This window comes from Otolemur garnettii, unplaced genomic scaffold (genome assembly GCF_000181295.1).
Source record: "Otolemur garnettii isolate 467f Iridium unplaced genomic scaffold, OtoGar3 scaffold00095, whole genome shotgun sequence".
Lineage (NCBI taxonomy): Eukaryota > Metazoa > Chordata > Mammalia > Primates > Galagidae > Otolemur > Otolemur garnettii.
The window spans coordinates 4713030-4737486 of NW_003852490.1; the positions used below are offsets into that span (position 1 = coordinate 4713030).

Here is a 24457-nt window from a genome sequence, read left to right on the forward strand (position 1 = left end):
GTCCGAGCTGTGGGTCTCTGGCTTGCTGATTCTATGAGGACTTTTTTTTGCTTATCGGTGGTGTCAGATATCATGGAAAGTATGCATAGACCTTTTTTTTGTCGCTAATCAGATTTCGTCTTTGTGTATTTAATGTGTGGCCCAAGACAACTTTTATTTTTCTACTGGGCCAGAGAAAAAAAAAAAAAGAAAAGGTTGGCCACCCACCCCTGCATAGGATATTTAAAATCTTATGTGACTTTCAGTGAAAGTAAATAAGATAAAGATAATACTGTCTGGATTTTTAACTAATTAATGTCTCACTGGTGTTGCTAAGTCTGTGTCTGAAATATTGCTGGAAAATTGCAGAGGCAAAGTGAATGCTGTAAAACTGGGTCCATACAATGGAGACGGGCAACGAAGAATGAGTACAGAGAAAACACTGGGATCTATCTTTGGGAGAAATAGCCCATGTGACACAGAAAAAGGATGGACTCTCAGACATACAGTCCAGGCTGGATCTACCCTGCAGACACACCTGGTGGGCCCATTTCTCTTAGATAAGATCAGCCACTACAAAGGAGAATTTCTCTGCAAGGTCTTTTTTTTTTTCCTTTAGACAGTCTCACTCTGTCACCTGGGCCATCACTGTAGCTCACAGCAACCTCAGACTCGTGGGTTCAAGCGATCCTCCTGCCTCGGACTCCCGGAGTGCTAAGATTACAGGTGTGAACCACCATGCCTAGCCCTTCTGTTATGCTTTGAGGGCAATAATTTTGTTTCATTTGTTTTATTTTTCCCCTTTTGCTTCTCTGCAACAACTCTAAAAGTTTTATTTTTGTGTTAAAAATTAATCTCATTTCATCAAGCATATTTTCTGGTTATCCCCAAACAGCATTCCCTATTGTGCGATGAGAGAAAACTTAGTTTAACTAGGTAGTCACAATATTTGTTAAGGAGAGGGGTTAAAAATAATGGTCAGCTAAATGACAGCTAAAGCTGGGGTGGTGCTCAGAGGCTCTCAAGTCTTGTGTCTGCTCCTAGGTAGACTGCCAATTGCCAAGGAAGCAGATAGGAACTGTTCAGAAGCAGAAAGGGGACAGGGACCGTAGCCACAGGGCTGGCTGAATTACACCCAAAAACCCAGAACCCCATGGCCTAAAGGACATTAGTTTCTAGAAAAGGGTCACGTGTCTTTAGCACTTTATCAACTTTCTGCAATCAGAAAATGAAATCTAAAGACTCTAAAGAATACCTATTTTGATTGGATAGAGATATTATAATAGATTAAAGATGGCCATAAATTCTTCCCCATCTAGCTTCTCCTGTCCAGAGGTGGGGTGTACTTTCCCATTCCTTGAATAAAGGTTCATCTTCTGACCAGCTCTGTGGAAGCGATGTGTGACTTCCAAGTCTCAGTCTCCAAAAGGTTTGCTGCTACCTCTCCCACTTCTACTCTCATGTGAAGAAGGCTAGGATGAAAGACCGTATGAAAGGTCAGCCATCCCTGGTCCTGACACCTGAGGGACATCCAGCCCCAGGCTCCCTGCCAACTGCCTACAGAAGAACCACTCAGTCAATGCACAGAATCACGAGAAATAATAAAGCTTTGCCATCTCCAGCTACTACTTCTGGGGTGGCTCGTTACACAGCAATGGATAACTGAAATGTGTATTCTGTCAATACGTACTATGCTGATGAATAAATAAATATGTTGGTGAGATATACTTTCTTATTCACTGATGTTTCTTGGGCTTAAAAACAACAGAACATTGTTATCAAAAAGACACCAGTGGAAAGAGCTCAGGGTTTTCAAACCCAGAACCTGGGTTGAAGCCCTGGACCTGCTCTATCCCTTGTACCAAAGAGCTTTTGTGATTTTGTATGAGTCACTTAACTCTTGTTTCAACCTCTACTTTCACATCTATAAATTCCTCATGGAGTTGGAGTGTTTATAAAACAAGAGCAACGAAAGTAAAAATGCTTTGTAAATAGCAAAGCATTTTACACGTTTAAGCTGTGACTGTTACTGGTACCTCCCAGTCACTTAAAGACTTTTTGTTTTTCCTTCCCTGCAAAGACGTCATTTGCATTAGTGTATCTGTCTTATAAACTTCTGTTTAAATTCTCTTATGCACGGCAGCATTTATTCATGCCCGTACACAGAGACACTCACAAGGTGTCACGGACCCCATGGTAGTCCTGATTTTCCTTTTTTGTCACCGTGCAGTGCTTAGGCCCGGAGCCCCTACTGCTCGATCCTTTCCACCCTCTCCTGAGAGGTGTGACGAGCTGCTGCATAGTTCATGTCATGCCCTGGTGCCAAAAGAAGAGAAAAGCATAAAGAGAAATGGCAGGATGCCTGGAAAGCTAAACCAAGGAAAGAGGAAAAAAATTAATAATGGTTAAAAGTTAATTATAACACATATATGAATGATGTCTAAACGAGATAAAGTTTAGAGAACAGACACAAAAGAGCTGAAAATGAAGAATGGGCCAGAAGAGAAGGCAGGGACACAACTAGGCAAGAAGGAATAATCTAAACTTACAACCTCTTACTAGAGAGCAGTGTCTGTCTCTCGGAAGGACCCAATTCATGTCTGATGAATGACTGAACTGAAAATATGCAATTCAAGAGAAAACTCACAAATCGAGCTCACACAGAAACCAGTCATTCAGGGGCCTGAATGGGTGAAAAAGCTACTGGGAATGGCAATTTCACTTGGATTGGACCAAAGAAGAGAGGAATGTATTCTTAAGACCAGAGGGGTAAAGTCCACGAACTCCCTTTCTAGTCTATCAGAGTAGTATGAGGTTGTGAGTTTCACTTAAGGTGAATCTTTGCAGCTAAAGTTTCAGACACTTTACCTTATTCTGACCTAAATATAAAGGAATTCCCTCCCAGAATTCTCCACATAATCAGCTTTGCTCTCAAATGGCTCGAGGTCCTGAACAACACTGTTTACAAATATGCTGGTAAAAGTCAAATAATCATAACAGGATTTTATATATCCCGTAGGGCTCTACTTTATGCCTAAAAACCGTCTTTTAGATCGAGAACATCTGACATGGCTCACACACAAGAATAAAGTCGTGTAGTTTCTTCTCTTAAAATGACACCACTGTTACTACATATCAGGCTTTGTTCTTTTTATTTCCACTTTACACAATTGGTTGGGTTTTTATTCTCTTATCACCGTATGGCCTATCATCCTCCTTGATAAGTAGGAACGCAGTTAACAGGCTGAACTAGGCTGAATGGCGTTAAGCCACAGCCTGAGCGTTTCTGCATTTACCAGCTGATTTGGTATTAACAAAGACAGGAAAACAGAAGATAACGTAACTCCTGACCTCTAGAGCATCCTCTACTTGATGAGACAAGACTTTATGCACCTAATAGTTAAAAAACAATGCGTGGAAGGATATGATTAATTGATGGCATAGGGAAGAATATGTTGGGAGTTCCTAGGGGATGAAATGGGCACTGGATGAATCACAAAGACCTCATGGATAAAGCAGAATTTAACTGGAGTCCCGTAGTATGAGTGGTATTAGAAAAGGGGAATGGTAAGATAAAGGCCCGCCACACCTGAGAGATGAGTGCTGTGTCTAGAACAGAGGCTTTCCACAGTACGGGGGAGCGCTGGACTGCAGGGAAGGGGGCTGGGGGGCAAGTGCAAGGGCCTGAGAGAGTGAGACAAGGGGTAATATTACCACCCAAGAAACTAAAACGATCCATTCTGTTTTTCTTCTTCGATGTAGAAATCATCCTAAGAGTGGACCTGTTCATTTGTTTATTTGTTCAATAATAAATGTAGGTCAACTATTCTATGTAGGTACCAGAGGCTATAAAATACTTTCTTTTCTTGAGAATCACACAGAATACAGTAGGCTGGCAAAAATAAAAATCAGTGACTTCTCTGCCTTATGAAGAGTGCTATGATGAAGGTCATGGAGAGGGGTATACAAGCCCTTGTTTGGGGCCGAGGACCGAGAAGGTGGTGATGGTCCTGAGAGAGGGAAGAGCAGCCCAGGTGGATGGGGAAGGTGAAGGCGACCCAGGAAGAGGCACCTGCAGAGACCCAGAGCCTAAGTGGGGCCTCACGCAGGGGAAATGAGGCTGCGTGTGGGGAAGGGTGGGGGAGCAGGACGGCTCACTGACTCTGCAGCGCAGGAAACTGCAGAGCGGTGGGAACACATCCCCTCTCTGCAAATAATTTACAGTGGGACTGTGAATGGCTTCCTCCTCCTTGTTTTCAGTTTCTTCGTCAGAGGCCCATTGAACTCTGGCCATTCTACAGTTCTGGATGCCAAAGTCAAGTTACATCCCATACGGTGACGACCATCCTGAGGTTGACATTTACTAGACTCTCGGAAGCTTGAGGATAAAATGGCAAGCATCTAGTTCACCCTCCTTTTCAGTCTAACATCTCTTCTAAGCATTCCTGGCAGGTGGCCATCCAGACGGAAAGAAATCTATCTGGCTCCCGGGACTTCAGTCTGCCTCGAGAAGCAGCCGGATTCACTGATGAACATCACTAGTTGTGACAAAGTCTTTTTCCTTAAACTGAGACTAAATGTCTTCCTGTAGCCACCTACCCATTTTCGGCCCCTACGGAGACGCAACACACAGCCTACTGTGCCTCCCATGTGCAGAGGGGGCCATACTCACTCAGAACAGTGAACTGAGAAGTGTCCCTTTTCCTCACTGAAGGACTTCATTAACCACTGGCTGCCTTTGGATTAATTAGGTTCTCCAATAGCACGCACCACCTTCCTTTCCAGGGAGACCTTACAGGGACATCTGTTACTGTTAGTGACGCTCCATTTATCTTCTTTACTGATTGGTAATACCTTATGTTTGCACAATATTTCACCCTTTTCCAAGCATCTCCACATAAATTATCACATTCTAATGTCATGGGAAGGTTGCTGCACCACTGTTAGTATGTTATCTTCCTAAAAATCTTCTTATCTGCTTTATAATAGAGCATAAAGAATATGCCTGAGAGAATCCTAGGTTTCTGACAGAACAGAGGTAAAGAGATACCAAAGATCTAACATATCTCATTAGAGGGAAGAAGAAAAGGCCAATTGTCAGAACGAACTCTGGATGTTTCCTTCAATTACGAACACAGATCTAATACTTACCTTAACTAGGGACCACACATACTCCTAGCTTATCAAACCACTTCTATAAACACAGTTACTAAGGTCACAAACCTTGATGCCAGGTGCCTGGCACTGGGACTGGGGGAGAAAAGGTTAGAAACGGAGTAAAATGAGGCACCGTTTTAACTCTTCATATTAAATGTAAAGCAAATGTTGAAAGAAATAAGACAAATGAGTCATAAAGATGACGTAGTGGCCTGTGAAACATGGAGGGGAGGTCGTGGCAGAGAAGAGGGGTAAGTATCCCAGGGGGCGGGGGTGACTCGGACTGCGAACCCCACATCTCCAAGCATAGTCCTCCCCAAAGTAAAATGGGAAGGGCCAGCTCTAGTGGAGCTTTGTAGACTCACAGGACAGGACTCAGAGCTCCTCATGTTCTGAGAAAGCCTAGTTCTCTACGGCTAAGTGAATGCCCTGCTACTAGGATTCAAATGACAGCAGCATTTTCTACCCACCAAGTCAAAGAGAGATGTGTGTGTTACCCCACAAAGCATTATAATAATTCAGACCCCCCCTTGGCCTCAGCAAGGAGTGGGTCTGGTTAGATGTGTGCTTCCAAGTGTCAAGAGTCCCTGGGGAGTAATCTCTGAAGCATGCAATGTTTCATCACAGTGAACACGCTGTTTAAGCAGCTACAAGATTCACGGTAGAGGATCAAATGACGTGCCTGCTATTGATAGATATACCTCCCTGTCTGCCTCCCTCTCTACATGCAGAGGGGCTTGTTTGCCTGGCCGGTTCCCAGCCTTTAAAAGTGCACCAGCAGCCACACAGGAAGAATCTATAAGGATTAACGACTTAACCTGATGACACCTGGCTTTGATCCGAGGAAAGATGTATGTAAATACCAAGTAATAGTAACGGTTCAGTGATTTCTCCAGAGAAACAGGGAAGTATTAGGTTTCCCATGGGAAAACAAACTGCATACGCCAAACTGTACTTCAGAGGATGCTAATGTACAAGACAGAGGAGAGAGCTGGACACGCCAGGGACAAACGAACCTCGTGGGCAGAGTACAGCAGCCGTCCGCTGTGAGTCTGACTTGGGTTTCGTAGCTGTCCAGGGGGCACACGGCCTGCTGGACAGAGGGGCACTCCACGGTGCTGCAGTCCACGCTGAAAACTAGAAGAGACAAACAGAGAGGGACTGTTTAGTGTTACGTTTACTCCCTTTTGGAGTCCCAGAATGAAACGCTGGCTCTTGACACATTTCCAAACTTTCCCTGCCTCTCAGAAACCCAGTCCTACTGCGGCATTTTTATTTTAGTCAATGCCTCAGAACTGTAGTGCCCCCCGGTTTCTATGTTAGTAAAAAGGTGAGGATAAGATGTTTAGGAGTTCAGATAAAGATAGAAAGAGTTAAACCAACAGTGGTTACGTGGCTGGTGAGGGCCTGCCGGAAGTATTTCTGATAGAACGAGAGATGAATGAGGGACTGTTTTGCTTGAAAGCATTTACCTAACAAGAAAAAAAAACCCTAAACAAAACAAAAACAACTAACCAGTGATTAGAAACTTGCAAAAGCAAATCACTATGATCCAGACATGGTCACAGACCACAGGAGAAAGCTTCCGTCAGAGCAAGGATGTTAGACATGATATAAAGCCAGAAATACCTGGGATATGACAACAAACGCAGAGAAGGTGAGTGAACAGTCAGTGACGACTCAGCACATGCTGTAAAGTCGGGACGGACGGGGGAAGGAGCAAGACTGGGGCTGAATCCTGCATGATACAACTTCTGGCATTTTGATGCATATATATTGACCTAAAAACAACTTTCTGTTGTATGTATTATGAGTGCTTTCAAATGTAATACTTTAAAGTGGCAGACTTATCTGCAAATGTAGGCTCTGACCTTCACTGGGGAAATGAAGCAAGTATCCGTAGGACCTTAAATTTTAACCCTACCTCCCCCATCAAGTGTTCTTTGAAGGAAAAAAAAAAGACGACTCTGAAGGCACTGATGTCACAGTGGATTATCATTCTGGTTTTCTAACTTGAAGGCCAGAAGTCAGGCTTGCCATTAGCCCGAAGCAACAGAATTGCAGCATACTGGTGAGAAAACCATCTTCCTGTGAAAGGAGAGGCCAGGGGCTGAGGGGGAACCTGCCACCCTCTGACGCACAGGAGCGAGGCTGCTGAGACAAGCTCATGCATACCTGGTTTGCACTCATACAGGTCACAGCACTCCCCCGGCTTCCCTGAGGCTTTTGACACTAGTATGTTCAGGTATCCCGGCTGGCAGACTTTGCGCAGGCAGCCGGCCGGGTCGCACACGCAGCGGCTGGGTAAAGGGCAGCATTCCCCGGGAGGAGCATAGCCCTCGATCAGAACAGAATCTTCCGGACAACGTGGAGAGAACTGGACTTCACAGCGGGCCTTGGAGCAATCTGGCTTCTCTTCTAAATGGGAGAGAAAGAATTTAGCTTCTGCCCAGGGCAGTGTGGGGCACTTCTGTCAGAAGCATAGACAGTCCTGATGGTCTATTTACTAATCAAAGAGAAGGGCAGAGAAAGAAATTTGGGTGAAAACACTCAGACCTAGTTGATCCAACAATGAAAACCTCACCCACGATCTGCCTAGCACACCAGTATGAGCCAGAGTTCCCTTATTGGTCTTATCACTCGCCCGTGTTGAGCAATCAGTGTCTAGTATCAGGACCAAAGTGAAGACAGGCAAAGGAAGACGTGTCCATGATAGAGAACCTGAACACAGGACACAGTTAGAGACTAACTGAAAGATCTGTGAATTCGAAAGAGTTATAGGGGCTACTCCTTTGCATACAGTGTGTATTTAAAACACCAAGTTAGAGACCCTCAAACAAGCCATAGCTACTTTAGGGATTATAGACCACATGCAAGACAATCAATGTGGAAGATCTGTATCTCCAAACTCTGGGTTTCCCTGAGAGGAACTCATTAAGATTATATGATTCTACGACGAGGCAGCCTAACAAGATGGATAATGAGCCAAATTCCCATATAATTTCCCTAAATGTCTGCTGGTGTGTTTCTATGTCTAGCGAAGATCCATCAAACGCACCTGTGCCCCTTTCTCTGCTGTCTGCTGACCTATTTATTGGCTATGCCCCAATTTTAGAGATGAGAAAAATACAGCAAGATTGGTATTCCCCAAAGATTTTAGGATTGGATAGCAAAACCTTATTAGCTTTTGGAATCCCAGTCCACAATTCGGTTTCTTGGTTTAAGTTTTTAAGAGACCCATATCAACACAAGGTCGTGGCAGAAAAACTGATCTGAACCAAAAGTTCATCGTCATAGCCTGTGGCCTTTGGTGGGAGTCCAGGAAATTGTGAGTGAAAATGATGCCTTATAATATAGGGATACATTTCCATAAATAAATGTCTTTCCTAAAGTAAAACCCAAACACAGAATTACGTGGTAGGGCTGGACCCACGAGGTCACCTAGTTTTAGTTTTCTCATTTTGTAGATAACCTAAAAGAGTCAAGTCAGCAGTCAAAGGTCAGCAGTCAAATTAAAGCAAGAAACCAGGCCTCCTCATTTCCAGTTCACTCAGATCTTGATATCACAAAAGGAGATCTCTTTCCAATACCACGCCTGTTCCTCCAGTCATTTTCTACCTTAATTGCGCTATCTTTCATCTTGCTTGTCTGTTCCTTCCCTAATTAAGACATAGTATAGGAGATCCCTCCTACTCACAGTTCCAGTAAATTTGTTCAAACATATGCATGGAGCACCTGCTGTTCCAGCAGCCTGAGAGCGTCAGGAAAGAGAACGATTCAAGAAAAAGAATGAACATGAATCCCCGTCCCTGCTAGTTTATGTGGCAGTGGAAGGTGAAGGAAAATAAAAAATTAACATTACAAATAAGCAAATTATACAGTCGTGATGGGTGATGAGGGCTACAGGGCAGAAGACAACAGGGTTGGGGGGACAGGAGTACGTGGGAGGAGGTGTGTGGTTACAGTTTGGCCAGAATGGACATGGAGCAGCTGATGGCTGAGTGAAGACTTGAAGCCGTAAAGGGGGGAGCTGTGGAGACAGCTGGGAGAAGAGCATCCCAGGAGAGGGAATGACCAGTACACGCCCCTGTGTCCTGGGAAGAGTAGAGAGGCCGGTGTGGGCGCCCACTGGGGCGGACTGAGTATGCTTACAGCAGAACAGGTGATGAGCTGAGATAGGACAAAGCAGCAGCTGATTACTGCCAGCTTTAACTTTAAAATATTAAAGACTGGCTTTCACGATGATGAGATAAGTTGGAGTTTTGATTATTCAGGAGGAGGTAGGGAATTAACTCAGAAAACAGGCCCCTCCTTGGAACAAAAGGACTCTGGGATCCTGGGTAACAGCAGGCTATCTGGGGACAGAGGAGGCACGGGAGGCTGAAAGGCCATTTGGAAAGAAGAGTAGGTAGATAGAGAGACAGCTGGGGAGAGGGAGTGTTGGGGATGGAGATGGGGCAAGGCAGTTAGTTCACGTGGACTTAACTCACACCGCCCTCCCTGTTGGATGGATGCTACTTCCCTGCACCTGGGCCTTAGCCCAGGGCAACATTCAGCTGCAGGACTCTGCTCTGCTTTCAGGCCACCATCAACATACCCAAATCCAATAATTCACTTAAAGAAGAGTGGAAAGATGAACAGCCTTGGTTCCAAGAACAGACTTCATTCACACACACATCATGTGCTCAAGTCACATAACCCCAGAAGGTGAGTTATTACTTACTTCATTTTATAGATGATGAAACTTTGGTTAAGACAGGTCAAGTTATTTGCCCAAGGTCACACAAGAGAGTCCATGGTGATGTGAGGGTCTGAACCTTGGTCCACCTGCTTCCGACTACACTCCCCTGTAATAATGTGCCTCCTGTCCCAGGCATCACGAGTGCTGTTTGTGTTCAATCTTGCCCTTAACCTTCTCTTACCCTTATTTTGATTTCTGGGGACTCTGCTTCTTCTCTGATCAGAGCTATGGTTTCCGTCAAAACTACCCCACTTAGCGGGAACTCTGCTCCCTCTCAGCTACCCTTGTCTCACTGAGCTTACAGAACCAATACTCAAAAGCACCTGGGTCAAACAGGAACTACCTCTAGTTTGAAAGGCTCCATCTACCCCACTTTCATATCATAACCCCAGGAAACTGTCTTGAGAAGAGAACATGATTAAAGCAATGAGGAATTCCATTCTCAGCTCCCCAGCAGTGTGGCACAGAATAAATCAAAGAGCTGGGAAAGAGAAGGTGAATCTTCACTGGATGGGTATTAAGTTGGAGTTCGTAAAGTACATTCAGTAGACTGCTTATCTGGCAAACACATTGTTTTGTAATTAAGAAAAGCTCTGTGACTTTAATTGCAAATAGCACTTAATTGCTACTCTTGTTAGTTTGTGGTAATTAACTTAGATTGTATTACATCCTATTACATTCTTATTCTACAAAATATTTGCTATGGATATCCAGAATTTTCAAACATATGCTTCAATTAATCATGTTTCCATTAAAATCCAACATATTAGATCTTGCTAGTTATTTCACTTTCTTTGTGGTAGTGTCACCTCTTGACGTATGTTTTGCAGTTCAAGCCTGAAGAGATTTATTTCTTAAGCACTGCTTTTGTAACCCAAGTGGCATAGGGCAGGCTACCAGAGGCACTGTGAGATCCATGCATAAATCAGAGTTTTAGAGCTTGAAGGGATCTAAGAATGTTAAAAATGAAGGTAAAATCTCACTAAAATGGTTTTTCAGCTTTTCTCAAGGTGCTCATCCTGGTGTTCTCTTTGTCAATATAATCAGTTAAAATTTTAAACCACTCTTGTGTTCTAAGAATAAACTTTTTTTTTTCTAAAGATCCTGTTGGATGTGACTTCCTAATACTTAAAACATTTTTTAGTTTATAAACTTGAGAAACAGCAGTCTTTAGTTCTGGTTTTTCTCAAGCTGGCCTTTCCCACTCTTCCTTTCAGCCACACTAACTCTTTGATTGAGCTAGTTCTCATTCTACTCTTTCCCTGCTGGAAAATCACTGAAATAACACAGGAACTACCTGTTCTTTGATGTTGTCATACAACCCTCCTGTGAAATTATAGGAACTTGAAATATTTTTTAAAGGGGGAAAAAAGCAGATTTTTTTTCCCCCTTGGGTTATTAGATTATTCAGGAGTCCCATCTTTTTAAGAAGCATCTTTATTAACTTATATTTTAGTTAAGAGTGTATAATTCACCTAGATTCAAATTCATTTCAGACTTTTATTGACCAATCTCTCTTCTAGGTAGTTTTATATGTCTATTACTTAAGTTTCTGAGTCTCTTCCTTTTCTGTCTTTTGAGTGATTGTAGTAGTTTTTCCCCTAGTGTTTTCAGATTAATGCTTAGTTTACCATTATTCCTTCCTTGTTTTCTTAGAAATACAAATAATTTTAATTATGATTTTATTACCTTAGTCAAATATCACTTTGGTTATATTCTAATTTGGGATATGTATTGCTCTCTCAACATAACTTGCTTCTAAATAATCTGTATTTCAACTTTGATTTCCTCTTTAAGGACTTTTTTAGAATAGAACTATTAAATTTCTGCATATGTAGATTTTAAAGGGCTTTCCTTTTCATTTTAATTTACAGTTCTACTGCCTTGTTGCCAGACAATGGCGCCTGTACCATTTTCTACTTTTGTTAACTTCCCTTTTCCTATTTTTGTTTATTGGCACATGTGTGTGTAGGTGTGGCCTTATGGACAATTTTAAAATAGATGGGCATCTGAAAAGAACACATACGCTCTGTTTATTATATAAAAACTTACAGAGCTATTCAATCAAGCCTCTTAATTATGACACTCTCATCACCTTGTAACTCACATTGTTGAACTGATTTCTAAGAGGGATCTATAAAAATCTTCTACTATGAGCCAGGAACTTCTCTTTTTATTTCTAAGAGTTTTTACTTTAATTGTTCAAAGCTCTACTGTTAACTTTGTGAGCAGCAGAGGCATAAGATTCGAGCCTGTTATATTGACTTGGCATGTAGTAAAATTAAGCTTTCAAAGAATTCAGATTTCTAAAATCCCTTTCTTCTTATTTAGTAATTGTCAAGATTCTTAGCTTTAATTTTCTCTTTAAATCCTCTAGTCAGCTTTCCATCGATAAACTGGAACCCTCACCAGCATCTTTCCCTCCCCCCAGCCAGTCCTCTGCTCCTCACTTAAACTCAATATGGTTACCATGGCAACAGGAATTGTTTTTCTGATACCTTCTTTTCTCAGCTTTTTTCTATTCTGAACAAATTCTCTCAGATTTTATTTATTCATCTAGGTCTCCCTTCCATCTTCTATGGAGAAAATAAGGAGAAAAACTATAGCCACACTATGAATTTTCTATCAATCAAAAGGGCTTTATGATATTATTTTTGGATTTTTAATTTTACCTACTTGAAGTCTCTTCTGATCCTTCCTTATAGTGTCTAACAAATCTATATATAATATTTAAATTAATTAACAAGCTGGTCTGTTTGTACTGACAACATAGCAACTGGCTTTGAAAAATAAATAAAGCCTGCCCCTTCTATATAAAGACTCAAGTGACAACATCACTTGCAACAGAGGTAGTTAAGGGAAAATAAGCTGTTTCATAATATTAACAATTAAGAGGTTAGTGCTTAAAACACAGACAAGTCCATCCAGCAGAGAGTGATTTTACAATAATAATGGAAGGTTTCTATCAATCCTAGTCATTTTAACCTGTGTGATTGGATCTTGGCTATTTCTAGACCTTCTCAACAAAGTACAGTCATGATCTACAAATCACAAATGCATTCAAGAGTTTTCTGCTTAAACACAGATTTAAATAAAACATAAAGGCCAGAGAATATTACTGATGGAAAGAAGGGAGAAAAAGAGAAGATAAAAATTATATTAGCAGATTCTCATTATTTCTGTTTAGTAGAGTCTCACACATCTGGCATTGAAGCTTTCTCTCTAGTTCTTGATATGGTCATTTAAAATAACAGAGGGCAGGGTGCCATGGCTCTTGCCTGCAACCCTAGCACTCTAGGAGGCCGAAGCGGGTGAATTGCTGCCTCAGGAGTTCAAGACCTGTCTCTACTAAAAGTGGAAAAACCAGGTGGGCCTTGTGGCAGGTGCCTGTAGTCCTAGCTACTAGGGAGGCTGAGGCAGGAGGGTTTCTTGAGCCTAAGAGTTTGAGGTTTCTGTGAGCTTGGCACTTCACCAAGGGTGACAGAGTGAGACTCTGTCTCAAAATAAATAAAGTAACAGATCTGCTACACATGTATTAACGCAAAACAGAAAGCATAAATGGACAAGTAAAATTTACAGTTAACTACAGAGCGGACCCTGCTAGGTATTCTGTTCTTTCCTCCAGTCTATGTAATTCTCTTTCTCTCTCATATATACACACACACACCCCATCCTGAGACAATCACTGGGAATCCCAACTACTTCAGAGAATTCAAAAGATTCAACACGCAGTTAGATTTAGCATCAGCACTTTGTAGGTGGAGCACAAAGTCAAGAGAGGAAGACTCCAGGGTCACTGTTTTCCCCACACCTCTCTCTGGAGCGTCTGTCACATCAGCTCAGGGGATCACAGAGGCCCCCGTGCACGTGGTATTACAGGGACACAAATTTCCAGAATCACAATTCTGGGGGAGACAGATGATAAACAAAGAGGTACACAGCACAGTGGCAGGAGGTGGGAAAGGCTTGCAAGCCCATTCCGCGACATGCGTGTGCTGAATTCCCACGGTGAGTGGAGGAAGGCTTCTCGGACATGGCATCCAAACTGAGACTTGAATGACGGAGAAGTCCTGCAAACACAGGGCAAGAGTGTCCCTGACACGGGGAACAGCAAGGCTACAGGCTCTGAGGCAAGAACGAGCCTGCTCTCCAAGCAGAAACAGCAACTCCAGGATTATTAAGAAGAAATCTAAACTGGTATAATGAATAGGTAGAAAATACCAATAAAGACTCATAAGAAAAACATTCTGATAGATAATGTTTCTGATTAAGGATTTAATTATCACACTCATGCTAGAGAAATGGAAGAAATCTCTACCGAATGAGCACCGCCAGCATATGGGGTATGCCTCTACTCATTCTCATGCACCTTTGTCCTGCTGTGTGAAAAAGAGATTATCTTCATCTCTATGTGACAGATGATGAGACAGACCCGGAGAAGACACGACACTTGGCCAAGGTCACAAAGCCAAGAGGCAGAGCCACCAAAGCCCACAATTTGTGCACTAGTCCATAATACCAAAAGCAAGAGGAACTTTGGTTTTTCTAGTCAGTATTTCTGGTGTTTGTAGGCTTAGTCAATGGCTACATTTCTGCTCAAATACAGAAAACGAAATTAATTCGTGACGGTAGAGAGGTTCAGGGTCTCCAATGTAGTCTCCCTGCTTTTTCTTCTGACTGTCCCCTTTCCTTTGATCCTTGGCCTTGGAAAATCACTAGGTAAAAGGAGGCACTTTCTTGTATTCAGCATCATTTTGTTCTGAAAACGTCTATTACAAATGCAATACATATGTCACCCTTAGATTTTTAAATTTAGAGACTGACTCCTTTAAAGTTACACTGTGAATTCTTTTCATTCACATTCCATGATTTTATCATAACCTTTTTTGGCAAGCTTTGCTGTGAAGACTTGTTCCGCACAATCATAACCCCAAGGGGAAAAAATTAGACTTGTTGATACAGTCCCAAAAATATTTCATATTTCAGCTCGTTCAGAAACACCCACTGTACTTTCCCAGCACTTTCTTTGACTCTGAATTTAGCATTTAATAGCGATGAAATCTTCTTTTCTTGGTGATTTGTTAAAGATGCCATATTAAATTGTTTTCAATTACCTAATAAAGTTAGTTTGCATCACAGTGGAATGTAACTTAGCCAAATATAAAGGGAAAAAATTCAAGTGATCTGTACAACCGCAATGTGTGATACTTTAATTCAGTGGTTCTCAACCCTGGCTGTGCATCAGAATCACTCACAAAGCCTTTAAAAATACCACTGTCTGGATCCCACCTAAAACCAATTAAATCAGAATTTCTAGGGCAGAGGCCTGGGCATTAGTATTTTTTTCAACAGCTCCCAGGGTGATTATATTGTGTGATTAAGGCTGAGAACCACTGCCCTTTACAATGAAGTTCCCTATTGATGGTACACCTTTGCCAAGGTCAGTTCAAACATCTTGGCAAAACGAGAGTTGGCCAAGTCCCAAGGAAACCCTGGCCCTTCAGATCTTGCCATCTCCCAAGTGGTCTAAGCTGCATGCTGAGCCCCACTGTATCACTAGGAATCTCCTGGACCACACAGCTTTTCTGCCGTCAGGCTGTTAATGAATTGGGTTGATGATCACGCTTTAGAGTTTTGCTATTCGAAGCATGACCGCCGGACCAGGTGAGCCTCAGCATCACCTGGGAACCTGTTGGAAGTGCAGAAACTGAGACCTCACACCAGAGCTAGAGTCAGAATCAGCATTTTAGCAAGAATAGTGAAGCCTGAGATGGACAGCTCCAGAGTGGTGGTTCTCAAGCTCTGATTCTGCAACCGGCAGTATCATCATCTCCTAGGAATTCACTTGAAATATACATTCTAAAGCCGCACACCAGACCTACAGGATCAGAAACACTAGGTAGGACCCAGCTTGCACAAACCCTCCAGGTGATTCTCACGCATACCACAGTTTGAGAATCTTAGTGCTAGAACAAGGATTCTCAGCCCTAGCTGTAAGAATGTCCCCTCCTCACTTGCCCACTGTTAAAAGTAAAAATATAGAAGCTCAGAGTACACCCCATATCAATTACATCAGAATTACTAGAAGTGGGATCCTGATATCAGATTTGTTTGACATCTCCCAGGTGACTCCAGTGTGCATCTCAATGTGGATCTATTGCTGTTAAGCACCCAACCCCGCAGCCTCCACACTCCCTTAACACTGCTCTCATTCTTAGAAAAATCCAACCAGTCTTTCCTAGAATCTTCCTGGAAAAGGCTAATGATCCTTGCTGGGAAGATGGGGGGAAACTGAGAGAGGCTTCCAGGATTAGCCTTTCATGGCAGGTGGTGGGGTAGAAAGAACACAGGGTGGGAGAGCCAGATCCCAAATGTGGCTTGTATGCACCCCCTGGCTTTCAAACCCAGTTTACAAATGTTTAGTAGAATTCTGAGTCCTGAGATATTTTATTTCATCTTCTGTTAATTCGCATGAGGAAAACATTACATTTGCTCTCAGAGAGATTTGCCATTCAAATAATTATATTTACATATTCACACACCGTGACAAATTTCAAAATGTAACAATGAATTTATAAAGAAACAACCCTGGCTATAAAATGAATCCTGAGAATGGTTTAGATAAATGTACAAAGAACTAAAGACTGGTTTCAAAAAGATTGACTTTCCCCAATAAACTAGTCTCCCCCGAATACCTCGCCCTCCCCTTTTGCCATTAAATACTAGACCCCCAGAAGGAATCGAGATTAATCAAGAATGAGACAAATGACTTATGAGGACAACTAAAATGAGCTAAATTAGTATAGTCATAGTATAGTATAGCACCATCTTACGGAGACTCTCCATGGCAGCTTGAAAATGTCACAGAGGTATAAACACTAGAAATGAAGAACTCCCCAGGTGGCGCTTAACGGATGGCGATATCCATTAAAGAACACAAACAAAACCTCTACTTTGCCGAGGGATTCTGTGACTCTGGGTGGGTTGCTTTCCAAACTCCAGTTTCCCCTCCACTGAAAAGGGCGGCTGCTGCTGCAACACAAACTTCCTTTGTGTAATGACAACACCAATTTGGGAGAAAAATAAAAAATGTCAGATTTTAAATACGAGGACTTTGTGTTCACCTGTAAAACGAGACTGGATGTCTTCTATGAACATACTCCAACCAGCCAGAATTCCTAGGAACCCTTCCTATACCACTGGGTTCCAAGGATACTCCATCCCTGCTCAGTCCAGAAGACAGACCAATGCTGGCTGAACTAAGGGAAAAAAGTCAGTTGTGTTTTTTTAACCCTCCAGTATTTGTCAACACTCACGTCTTTTTTTTTTTTTTGCAGTTTTTGGCAGAGGCTGAGTTTGAACCTGCCACCTTTGGCATATGGGGCTGGAGCCCTACTCCTTTCAGCCACAGGTGCCACCCTGTCAACACTCAAGTCTTTAGAGCAGTGGTTCTCAACCTTCCTAATGCCTCCTAATGCCACAACCCTTTAATACAGTTCCTCATGTTGTGGTGACCCCCAACCATAAAATTATTTTCGTTGCTACTTCAGAACTGTAATTTTGCTACTGTTATGAATCATAATGTAAATATCTGATATGCAGGATGTATTTTCATTGTTACAAAGGGGTCGTGACCCATAGGTTGAGAACCGCTGCTTTAGAAGGACTCCAAAGCACATCATGTGCTAATCTGAGGTTTCTGAAAGTGAGAACACTTATGCAATTAAAATGGTGTGTCAAGAATACAGAGAGGGCACTAAATTGCACAGCAAAGGACAGGTGGAAAGTCCAGCGGAACATGCGGCTGCCATCCTGTCCTTGCTAACGACAGCAACAGAAAATAAACAGCAGGCTATTCAACAGCTCAACTGGGAGTTCTCATGAGGACTTGAACATTTTGGAAAAAACCCATGTGGCTAAAATTATACTTTTGGAAATACATTTTTGCCATTTCTTTTTTTCTGTCTCTTCCTCCCTTCCTCTTTGCAATTTCTGTTTCATTGACGTCAGATTACTTGTTTGAACCACTTACTTGCCATTTAACAGAAGTTACTCTTTAGCTACTTTAAATCTTTTTTATACGGGAGTAAACAGAGCTACTGGTTCACCATAAAGGTTTAAGAGCCACAAAGAACTATGTTCAAACCTGGGCTCTTCTACTCCTAGCTGTGTGATTTTAGTCAAGCTTCTTGACCTCTCTGAGTCAGAAATGTTGTAAGATTGAATCCAGATAGTTATTTTGCAAGGAGCCCTCTGTCTGGCATACATGAGAGGCCAACAGATACTCGCTCTCACATTGTCATCATTGATATTATCATTAATTACTAAAAGGAGGCCAGGTTTTGAGCCAGACTCCGGCTTGTGCATGCCACTTCTAGCCCTTTGTGATCTTCGGCAAGTCACTTAATTCCCTGGAGCCTCAGTCTTCTCTTATGTTCAACAGGGCATAAAAAAATTTATTCTATGAAATGTTTTGAAGAGTAAAAGAATACATACTTTTTAAAATATGATTTAAAATATGAAGTGTAGAATAAAATACATAAGTATAGAAAGCATTTCACATTTTGTGTGTGCGTGAGAGAGAGAGAAGGTACTCTCAGGCCCTCAAGTTTTCTCCTTCTCATTTTAACCCCAATGCCTATGAGGATGCACCAGAACACAGATGTAATCGTTAAACGTTTGCTATTGACAAAGGTAAAGTTGGAACATACACATGCACACAGCTTATCATGCCCCAAGTTTCACTCAAGTGCTGCTTCTCTGTCTGTAAAGCCTCCATTACTTTATTAATTTCCTAAAATAAAAACCAAAAGCTTTTACTCCAGAGATGAAGGGAGGAAGTCGCCTTAAACAGGTAACCTTCCCTGGAGATTGTTCCCCAGCTATTTCTACATTCAAGATGTGTTTACAAAGTTGGCAAGTTGACAAGGTGGCACAGAATGGTCCTGAAAGCTTCCAAGAGCAAACAGAGACCTCCCCATGTTTATACCAACATCAGCAACACCTCCCTGCTGAGAAAGTGCTGCTGCAGACCCCTCCCCAGAGGTGGGCGGCGCCTCCGACAACAGCCTCAGTCCCTTCTCCTGACTGGCTCCACGAAGACCTCTGCACCCTTCCGACCCTTCCCTCAGCTCCAGCACAGACTTCCTAATCAGACCTGCGCTGGGCGAACCTCAGATAGGGCCCCACGTTTCTATGCCGTCTTTGTGTCCTTTGTGTACCCACCACAACTGCCAAGAGGGCACCCAGAGACTACAAATATGTGAGCTGCAGCTGAGTAAAGGCACATGTTTACTTTCCATCTTGAACTACAACTTGACCTGCAGCAAAAACAAAAATACTGCAGTGTGTATTTTTTCCCAGAAATGATAATTATAGTACTCCAAATATTTTTCAGACTTCAACTACCAAAATGGAAAAGGCATTTCAACAAATAATTTATTAAATAGGTACTTATATTCTTGGTAGCCCTTACATGGAAATTAAACATTTTTTTTTTCTTCGTAGCCATTAAAGGGTCTTGGCTCCTGGTTCAAAGCCGTCTTCCAGGACGAGGTGGGTGAGGCTCAGCCTCCCAAGCTGATGTGGGTGGAAACGGTTTTCCCTCCTCGCCACAGCCAGCATGGCTTTATAGCACCTTTCCCCACTTTGAGAACAGCAATTTAAGCATTACAGTTTATATATGGGTTGTATAAAGGAACTTTTGCATACCTGGGTGATAGGATACGCTGGAACGGAAGGATAAGGCCAGATATGCTTCTGGTACTAAACACAGGGGTGTGGTTTTTAGACTTCTCTCTATCACCACACCGCAGCTTATTTTAACTCCGTTCTCCAGAAACAATGCTTCCCACCCTCATTCTTCATCTGGTTTTTTACCTCTAGCCAAAGTTTTTCAGGACCCCCACCTGGATATGTCCACTGTAACTGCTGTTGCCAGACTTTGCAACACTCTGCAGACCCCTGGTTCTCAAACACTGAGGAGGCTGAAGTGCTTCGGAAAGCACAGACTTGTGAAGCTCATCCCTGTTCCTAAGTGAGTTGGTCTCGGGTGAGGCCTGAGGATGTGCTTTTCTAACAAGCTCACAGGTTCCTGATGCTCCTGTCCAGGTGCTCTGCTTTAAGAACCACTGTGTTAGACCCCATCAGCTTGAAAACGTCACTTTCTTAGAACCTCTGCAAGAGACCCTTTCCTTCTGAGACCATGGTGGGGATGGGTGGATCCTGGGAGCTGCCTTGGTTCATGCGACGTCTGCTGCTTCAGTGAAGTCGCTGACAGCCCTGACTTCACCCTGCTTTCCTGCCTCTCTTTCCTATAGACATGTAGTAGAGCTGGCTCTAAGTACACGAGACAGTGACAGGCCTGGTGGACCTGAACAACAGAGGTCCCCGCCCATCTCATCCTTGTCTACACTCCATGGCGTCCCACACGGGGCCAGCATCTCAGACCTGAGACTGAATTCAGAGCAGCACCCAACAGAGGGAACGTCAAACCCTGCAGGCTTTTATGGCCAGAGGGGGGCGTGGCTGCTGCCAAAGTGACACTGTGCCCCACAATGATGCTGCCCCCCATGTTCCAGTATTCTCCTCTGCCCACTTTATGCCAAAGGCCATACTAACTCTCCAAGTAAGTTCACCAGAGTGAATTAGAGGAGACAAAATAACTTACGACAAACCAGCTCTCACAAATTCACACTTCAGTAACTGGGAATTTGTGTTAACTTGCAATGAGTATCATAAAATTAGACTTCACCTGTGTTATGGGGCCTGAGCTCCATATTATTGCTAAGGGCCTATACTCCTTTTACTTTTTTGCACCTCGGTCCCTACTGTGTATGTAGCCTTTGTCTACCTAGTACTCCAACCAGTGGGAAGAAGGGGAGAGGAAGGCACCACCCTAAGAGGTATCTCATGACAAGGCACTCTGTTACTTGTGCTCCCTTTGAGGACCAGGACTCAGTCACATGGCCGCCCACCTGTCGCGGAGTCTGGGAAATACAGCCTTTATTCTGGGTGGCTGTATCTGCAGATAAAATCATGCATCTATGCAAGAGGAAGGCAATGGACACATGAAGGTGGAGACAATTAGAAACCCTTGCAACAAGTTTCCTAAGAAAATGAACTATATGGACAATGGAAGTACTTTGCTCTTTTAAGAGTGAAAGGAAAGCATTCTGAAGAATCACTTGAGAAACACTCAAATATGCAACATATGTGCGTCTCACTAAAGCTCTGCATTGATTAAAAGTACCTGAGAGACTCTTATTCATACACTCACTCCACAAATATTTGATAATCAACAGCCATGGAAGAGACGCTCCAAGTTGGTATTTTTAAAAAAGCAATGATATACAGAAAACCCTTAGTTGCTGATGAGCCTAGATTTTCCCTACATATGAACTTCTAAGCAGAAAGCCTAAGCTTCTTTGGAAATGTTGTATAGCTCAGAACTTTCAACAAATCAATCTAATCCTTCGTACAATTAAAATACGAACAAAAAGATGAAGTGGAGATTTGAAGCTTTAATTACAAGACAGTAGAGGAATTAACAAGCTTGTTCTAGCATACAAATCTGGGGATGATTCTGCCCTCAGTGTTCTTGTCGAAAGAGAAGAAAAGCTTTCTGAGTCAGAACTCCTCGGATATGAATGAAGGAGACAGTGACGTAGAAAAGCCAAACGGTCTGCTATGGGCCCTGTACGTAAAGCAGCCCAGCCAGGGCCAGAAGCCCAGTCTCCCGGGGCCTTCCAGGCCCACGGTCATCGTTCTAACCTTGCCTTTCAGTCTCCAGTCTGTATCTTTCCCTGAGAGTTATTCAGTCTCTTCCATAATACTTAAAAACTGTTTAGAATGGAGCTGAAAAATTATTTGATTACAAAGCTCTTTTATCATGAAATCAGCTAAATATACAAACCAAAGCAAACAAAAATAACCCTTTATAAGTGGAGTGGCTAAAAAAGGTCACCAGAGCAACCTCTGGTCATAGGACAGCTGTGGTGCTGTCCACCAGCCAGGTGCTGATAGGCCACCCACCCACACAGGCGGAGCCTGGCCCTGAGATGGAGATAACAAATATGGCAGGAATGGGATGGAGGGCAGGCCTGCCGAGGAGGACTACAAGGACAATCTACCTGTCGTAGGGCCTTGGGGCTGGGACTCCAGGAGAAGACAGTTCCCAGGAGGATCTCCCTGGGGCCTCTACTGCACAGGGACTGCTCTGTAACAACAGAAGCCCCCCAGAGAATAGAACTCAGCAGTTTCCCCAGCCCATTTAGAAGATGAAGCCCAGGCAGAGGAAAGTAGAAACTCCAGGAACAGAGCGGCTGGTACGATTATTAGACAAGGACTCTCAGTATCATAGGTGGTAGAACGCCTGGTGTGCAACTTGCATACCTGCTGCCAGGGCATGGTGTGGTGTGGCTCCCACTTCTGAAAGCTTTCTGTCTGTAAAACCCCATCATGCCGCCCGCTCACAGTTTAAACAGTGCCTCTCTGCTCTGTTCTGTGCCTCAGTTTTGTGGCAGAACTCAAGTGTCTGGACATCTTCTCCTACTGGTGGCTGAAAGACTGTTCTCAGCTGAGTGGATGCTCCTGCTTGCACAGTCTTGTAAGAACGCTGCCAATCTTTCGCTCAGCAAATGAGAAGCACAGAGCCAGCCCTCTCTACTTCCCTCCCATTTTCTCCTCTTTCTTTTCCTATTGCTCTCCTGTCTTGAAGTCCCAGTTATTCTCATGTCTAGGATAGTCATCTTCTGAAACTCAGAGTTTACATCAATGCCATCCTTTTTCCAGGTTATTATGTAGAATGCAAAAATGTGCCAAGAAGGGGAAAGCACTTCACATTCAAAAGAGGAGCCTCCTCAAGGTGAGATATGAACCTGTGGGAAAGGTCATCCCACGGGTTTTCTTTAGTGATACAGAGAGTTTGATGGAATGGCAGTATGTGCATTTCTATTCTAAGTATTTTTTAACAACAGTTGAAGCAGCCGCCTTTTCGCCCTGACTCCCTAGTGGCCACTCTGGGAACTCCAGGATCTAGGCTTGCGACCTAATTTCTAGTTCTGCTCAGGGATACCAGTTTCTCACTGTCTTCTCTATTCAAGATGATTTCCTACTAGCAAGTAAAAAGAATCTCTTCAGCCAGACGTTCTTTTTTAAAAAGCACACCAGACATGGAAACAGAGTGTGGACAGGGGAGCCTGGGAGGTCCCCTGGTGGCTTCCACATCATCTGCTGCTTCAAGGACCCAGGAACTGAAAGCCCTGACTTCACCTAAAGCATCGTATCAGTACAGCAAAAAACTGCAAATAACAAATAAGTGGGGAAAAACATGTGCAAGGTTTAATACAAATGGCCACTGATACATAGTACAAGCAAGGAATTTTACTAATCTTAAAGCCTTAAACAGAGATTTGAGACATCTCAAATGACCTTCAGGATTAATGGCTGTACTTCCAAAAGGCTATTCGGTCAACATGTCATTACTGGGTCACCTGTCAAAAAGGGATAGAAATAGAGTGAACTCAGAAAATTCCCGAGGTCTCTGTAAGACACTAATTGGTACACCATGCCGGAGATCACCATTGCCCTAGAAAGTGCACATTTACGTTTGCTGCACATGCACTGAGGTGTATTTCCAGAAATTGCTCCTCTTGGTTCTTTACCACCATAAGCTGCAGACTCAATCTCCTGCCAAATACTGCATGCTGGCTTTAAAAATTTATCCCTTATTTCTGTTTTCTGGTAAAGAACTATCACTCTCTAAGACCTTGTTATTCCTCTTACTCTCACCACCAGCCCTAGAAGCTGGCTTTCTTTTACAAAGAAAAAAAAATTGACTAGTTGATGACTTCCGACAAATGTGATAATGGGCTAGAAACAACTGGGCCACTGGCTTGTCACCAGCTAAGTGATTTGCTCCTGCATAGACCCCTCACAGCACACCTGATTCAAATGACAAATTATCCCATGCCATGGACCTTCTGGGTCACTGAGTCGGGAATAACTAGATTTGTGAATGTTAAATCCCTGAATCACAAGAGTCTATTGTATTGTTTTCTGTGCAAGCATGTAAAATTCATGGTTGTTTGTATTTAGCAATAAGCTTGTACCTAACTCTTCTACCCACTACCCATGCAACACTGCATTCAGAAGGCTGAGCCTCATCTGAGCCTCAGAACAGCATATAGGTAACAACTGAGTAAGTCTCCTTTTGAGTTGGAGAAAGATTTCTTAGCTGTCAATTCCAAGGGCACTGTGGGATCTAATTTTCATTTTTAACTAACTGTGAGGCAAAAATTATTAAGAAAATGATTTTTTATTTGAAGTATTTGCACATACTTGATTCCCTACACTGGGAAGAAAATAAATTATAAAAAACTGAGCCAAATATTTGAATATATAAATGGTCAATACAAACACAAAAATGTGTGAAATTAAAAAAACAGACACACTTTCTTTTTTTTTAGAGACAGAGTCTCATTTTATTGCCCTTGGTAGAGTGCTGTGGCATCACAGCTCACAGTAACCTCCAAGTCCTGGGCTTCAGCAATTCTTCTGCCTCAGCCTACCAGTAACTGG

At 42.8% G+C, this 24457-nt stretch overlaps 1 protein-coding gene across 1 annotated transcript in view; it reads right to left on the reverse strand.

The window, feature by feature from the left end:
* Window positions 1-24457, reverse strand: part of CRIM1 (cysteine rich transmembrane BMP regulator 1) — a 198460-nt gene that overhangs the window by 103167 nt on the left and 70836 nt on the right. The window contains exons 3-4 of the mRNA XM_023516671.1: window positions 7312-7554; window positions 6153-6273 (exon numbers count right to left, since the gene is read on the reverse strand). Of these exons, the coding sequence (XP_023372439.1) occupies window positions 6153-6273; window positions 7312-7554 (364 nt within the window). The remainder of the gene's footprint in view (window positions 1-6152; window positions 6274-7311; window positions 7555-24457) is intronic.